At 39.9% G+C, this 5,523-nt stretch overlaps 1 protein-coding gene across 1 annotated transcript in view; it reads left to right on the forward strand.

Annotated features, from left to right (window-relative positions):
- The window catches only part of rnf34b (ring finger protein 34b), an 18,080-nt gene extending 12,679 nt beyond the window's left edge, over window positions 1-5,401 (forward strand). The window contains exons 4-7 of the mRNA XM_035667653.1: window positions 1,033-1,095; window positions 1,238-1,439; window positions 1,541-1,564; window positions 3,157-5,401. Of these exons, the coding sequence (XP_035523546.1) occupies window positions 1,033-1,095; window positions 1,238-1,439; window positions 1,541-1,564; window positions 3,157-3,341 (474 nt within the window). The 3' untranslated portion in view covers window positions 3,342-5,401. The remainder of the gene's footprint in view (window positions 1-1,032; window positions 1,096-1,237; window positions 1,440-1,540; window positions 1,565-3,156) is intronic.
- The last annotated feature ends 122 nt before the right edge of the window (window positions 5,402-5,523 follow it).

Consider the following 5,523-nt stretch of genomic DNA (forward strand, 5'->3'; position numbering starts at 1 on the left):
AGATTACAATGATATTTGGTATAAAGTCAAATTAACAAAAGATTAGTCTTTCTTTGTCAGCATTTTCAGTATTTTCTCATGATCCACCACCAGAAACCCCTGATTGCTTATCATCGTTTATATTTTCAATTCAGATTAAACATTTATTAACTATTTCTATGATTTAAATAACAAATTCAGGAGCTTGTACAGCTCTTTGAGTGCTTTCTAGTACTTTCACATGTTAGAAATGGTTGAATGAGATCTAACATCCAGTCAGAGAAACTTTGTGCTCCAGAGAGGTTTGGCACTGAGAGCGTGTCGGGGCTGCTGCTCCTGTTTTTTGTCTCTGAGGAGGGAGAGCAGGCATCTAGCACCATGACGCTGATGGATGCATTATTAACACGTCTTCATTTGAGGAAGATGGTGGTCTGCTGGAATGTGCTGAAGCAGGGAGAAAATACAGCAGAGCTTTTTAAGGAGACGGCATGGTATCACACAGTTCGAGCTTATTTCAGCCCTTCACATGCTCCCTTTTGTCGAGATGATTAAAAAGAATAAAGAGACGATATCTTCCCTTCAAAGCAGATAAATGGCTCAGATAATACAGAGCTATACACTCATGCCAACTATTCTCTAGCTCTATTTATTATCCTTTCATCCGGCAAATTCCTGACCTCCACCTTCAAAGAGAATAATAACCGCTGAGTTAAGAGCAGCCGAGTCACTGTTTAAACATCTCTGTTCTTTCATTGGATTAGATTCACAGATCACAAATCATGCTCGCAGGCCCCGCCCCTTAAATACGAAAACATCCTTCTAGTGTCAAACTCTGCACAGTGGAGCTCAAACATCTGACTGTAGGAACAAGAAGAGAAAGATATTTTTAGGTGGAAGGGAATTTTAACTTCATATTTCTACTCGTCATTTGACTTTAAGTGGAGTAATTTGATATTTGGTGACTGAACAGTAAGACGCAATTTGTTTCAATAGGCTGCTCAGTGAGTGAAATGCTGTGAATTTAACTTATTTAATGAACTTCTTCTTAAACAGGAGCATGAGGACACGCCAACAGCATCTCTCTTGAACCTGGAACCCACTGAAAATATCTTAGAGGTACACCACTTGTTTTGTTTTGCACATGTAAAGTAATTAATAGTGTATTAATAGAAAACAAAAAATATTGTGGACTGAGAAGGCTTTCAGGGAATGAAGACCGTGTTATTGACCACAGCACTGTGTCCCCTGTGGATTGTAGGTCAGTCCGGCGACACAGAGGAGGATCAGGGCCTCGCTGTCTGATCTGGACAATGAAGAGGCGATAGAAAACCTCTCAGTCCGCCAGCTGAAAGAGATTCTTGCCAGGAACTTTGTCAATTACTCTGGCTGCTGCGAGAAGTGGGAGCTGCTGGAGCGAGTGCATCGGCTCTACAGAGAGAATCAGCAGAACAGGAAATCCAGTAAGAGCTTTTGATTGAACATTTCTTTGGTTTTGCATCTTAATTTTGATTTTTGATGTTCTGCATGATAAAATATACCCTTTTTTCTCGTTTTCTTTTAGTGGAAAATGTGAGCATAACTGCAGGTAATTATTGTTTGATTATCATATTTCCTAGGTTTAAAATATGACATTGCCTTTTGGTATGAACATAACACATTAAGTCTAAATGCAGTTTGCTTCCCCCTGTTTGATTTAAATGCTACTTCAACATTGTTTTTAGGGTAAATTCACTGTTTAACTAATAGATTTTCTTTATTACTGCCCATTCTTATCTATACAAGTGGTTGCATATCCTCCACCTCTCTGCAACAGTGGAGTTGGAGGTAAGATGTTTGTATAAAAAGCCCCTTCACGGCTCCCTTTCCATCTCCTCCATGAACTCATAATGTACATTGCACCGATCATGTGATGGCAGTAAAGAGTAAAGGCATGCTGGAGCATTTTTACCCACTTGATCCTTTATATCATCCTACATATTACATTATGGTCAATTGAGTCATTATCTCCTGCCTGATTCAGTGTCTCCACATTCTGTCACTCCTGTTTCTTTTCCACTGTGCATCATCTCGTTTTATTCTGAAGGACAGCCTCTCATCCTCTTATTAATGCACTCTAAGAGCTTTTACCTCTTGATGAGCCATCATATTACCTCAGTGGCAGCATGTCTCCATCAGGTGTAATTACATTGTCAAGCTTCCTAGAGGCTCTCTTGTTGACATAAAGGACTTGAGGATCATATTAGCCCACTTAATAGTCAGACGTGAAGGGACGGCAGACAGGCTGCAGATGGATCGGTTGTTTCCCCTTCGCACAAGATGTGAGCAGCAAGAGCCAGAATTAGGCCAGTGAGCCATCAGTCAGCAATCAGGCATTTAACTCCTGTAAAGCAGTGCACTGGCATCATTTGCTTCAGTGATGGGTTTATGTTGTTTATTTGGTAGCAACTAATTACAATAAAAGTGAAAGATCACTTATTATGAACAAATAAACATAGTAGTAAATGTTTTTCCTTTTTTTCCCGCCTCAGGGGAGGACAAATATCTTTATTTTTTATTACAATTATTATTTTTGAAAATATAGTTTCTTGTTCTAATTACTCTAATCCTAAAAAAGATGAATAATTCAAATTCAGTGATTAAAACAAAAAGACAAGGGAGCCCATCACCACCCCTGTGCCAAATATAGTTTTTCCCATCTAGTGGATGATTTTCACCCTTTATTGGTTTGTGCAGTTAATATTTCCACTGAATGAAAGGGAATCATGTGGATCATATGGTTTAAATTGTTCAGATTAGCCAGTTTTGAACTACCTCAACGGTGTTATCACTAACTGATCACTTTTAGAAGTGACACCCAACTGTTCCCATCTCACGTGTGCAAGTTGTGCAACTAAACGGAACATTTAGCAAAGCATTTTTACACAACGGGTGTGGAATTCATCAGGTTTGGGAATGGGAACATTTTATTAACCGATAAAAAACCTGCTGGAGCGTTGGAAGGAGATGATCTACTGAAAATGACTGAACAGTGGTGACTGATGTGGTTGTGTTTGTTACTCTCAGACTGCAGTAGCTTAAGTACAGCATCTGTACAACGTCACTGAACTCCGTACAGTTTAATGAGCCTGCAGAGAACCATTGTAACTGAAAGATAACGGTTCGTATTTCCCTCCGCAGATGGTGTCAAAGCTCAGCTGGCGGCCGATGAAAACTTGTGTCGCATCTGCATGGACGCCATCATCGACTGTGTGCTACTGGAGTGTGGTCACATGGTAACCTGCACCAAATGCGGGAAGAGGATGAGCGAGTGCCCCATCTGCAGGCAGTACGTAGTGCGGGCCGTGCACGTCTTCAAGTCTTAAAAACTCTGTGCGTGCGCGTCAGAGCGGCCCTCAGGCGTGCACGTTGCCCCGAGCCCTGTAGTTATCACTGAGGATGAACTGCTGTGCATGACGTCTCGCAGGGCCTAATGCTGCAGCAGGCGCGAGCAACTTCCCCGGTCTTTGGAACCAGACTGTTGCCTCTTGCCTACCACGGTTTGCCCCCACCCCACCCTCTCGCCCTCCTTTACTAACTCATGTTCCAGTCCCACTTTTCCTCCCTGGTGGACCATCATCAGCTGCACTGGGACACTCACTCTTTCTCTGTTTGTTTCTATTAAACACAAAGCAGAGCCCCCTGCCATCACTTTCTACTCTCTTGTTCTCTGTTTAGATTTTACTCACAGGAGAGGAGTGGAGGTGGTCCCACAGATACTTGAAGTGGATAGGGTTGTTGTGTGTGGGGGAGAGAAGCAGTTGGATGAAAAATATAAGATCCCAGGGTTTAGAGTCAATATGGTTTACACAGTCATGCCACATGACACAGTGTTATCTCCCTCAGTGTTCTTTAGGATGTGCAATATCAAAAAAAAAGAGACTTACTTGTGTTTCTAGAAAATGTTTATTAGTTAATCCGAACACCACGTGCACCGAGTCGTCTCAAACACAGGAGGGTGTAAGGTGCCAAACGTCATGCCTTCAATCGATATTTGGTTAAGATTTCACAGTATATGCATCTCATAACCAGCAAGCTTGGTGTGATAGTTTACTATATTTTTTTTTCTTCCAGTTTTCCCAAATTAACTTTAGGAAATTACGTAAACATTTAAACACTTACTTGTGTGAAGGATGTGATTTTCTCATCTAAAATAAAGTGATTCCTGCCGAAGACACGAACAGTAAAAAACAGCAGTTTGACAAAAAAAGGGGGGAAAAATGAACTCAAGGCCCACTTACTACATTTTATTTCCAGGGGGTTTCAGCCACATTTTTGAGGCTTCATCAGCTCAGTTTTCGTGGAGATGGGTCAACTTACATCACGTGACCTAAGGTGAATATGTATATGAATATACATATATATGAATGTGAATGGCCTCATCCTTCTCCTGAGGAAGACCACTGGATGCAGCTGAAAGCTCCAGCTAATAAGTGGACTTTGAGTTAAAACATTTTTTTGTACTATTTTCTATTTGATTTAAAATAACTTCCACCAAGCAATACCATTTAGTTTCCAAGTCTACCAAGTGTCTTTCTTTGACTGTGTTGTCCGTTAATGTGTCGAATCTTAGGTAGGTAACAGGTGCTACTTCCTCTTTTCTGTAACTTCAACATACCATTGTCATGTTGTCGAGGCGTCCTTCCAAATATCCATCACACAGTGAGAGGTAGAGGAAGCCTGGTTTACTTTAACCTGTTATGCAAATGAAACACTTTGTTTTTCTTGTCATGAGATCCAGATGTCACTAAAATATCTGTGTACAGTATGCCTGTGGTATGTTTTAAAAAAAAAAGCTGAATTGCTGTTAATGAAGTTAATCGCATAGATAGCTTATATGGTTGTTTACTGAGTCATTAAATGTATATTTTTCCATTTTACTTGGGAGACGACATGATTTAAAATTCTACTTATTACGGAGGTTTAAAAATAAAAAATATACAGTTTTTCAGAATGTATTTCTGTTGGTTTTGGTCAGACGAGTTCCTCAGTCCTCTGATTGTGTCACTCTCTCACCATTAAAGTTGCGTCAGTCATGGTCTCTTTCTAGCACTTTTTGTCGCGTCTGCTTCAGATCCAAAAAACCGACACTGACACCATGCACTGTAACAAACACTGTAACTCTGTAAGTCTGTTTGTTGATGCTGCTGTTTCTCAAAGATGTCATTCATAGGCAGCTACAGTATCAGAGCAGTAGATTATCATGAGCACTCATAATCCTGGATCTTTATATTTTGGGAATGTTGAACCTTTTTATTTTGGTAAACAAGAGAAAATGATTTATTAGATTCAATAAAATGCAGTACTACAAACCAGAAAGAAAAACCCTGCTTTTCATTTTGTAATCGGTCATCTGTCGCTTACAGCCAACTTAGTGATTGGCATACAGTAAATCACTTATTAATAATAATATAAATCTAATAACAGAATTATTGCCGTATGAACATAATCTTATTTCTTATTTATACTTTAAAAAAAAAATCAATGGACCAAATGCACACCCAGCTC

Source organism: Morone saxatilis, unplaced genomic scaffold, assembly GCF_004916995.1.
Source record: "Morone saxatilis isolate NCDOM2014 unplaced genomic scaffold, NCSU_SB_2.0 Contig21, whole genome shotgun sequence".
NCBI lineage: Eukaryota > Metazoa > Chordata > Actinopteri > Moronidae > Morone > Morone saxatilis.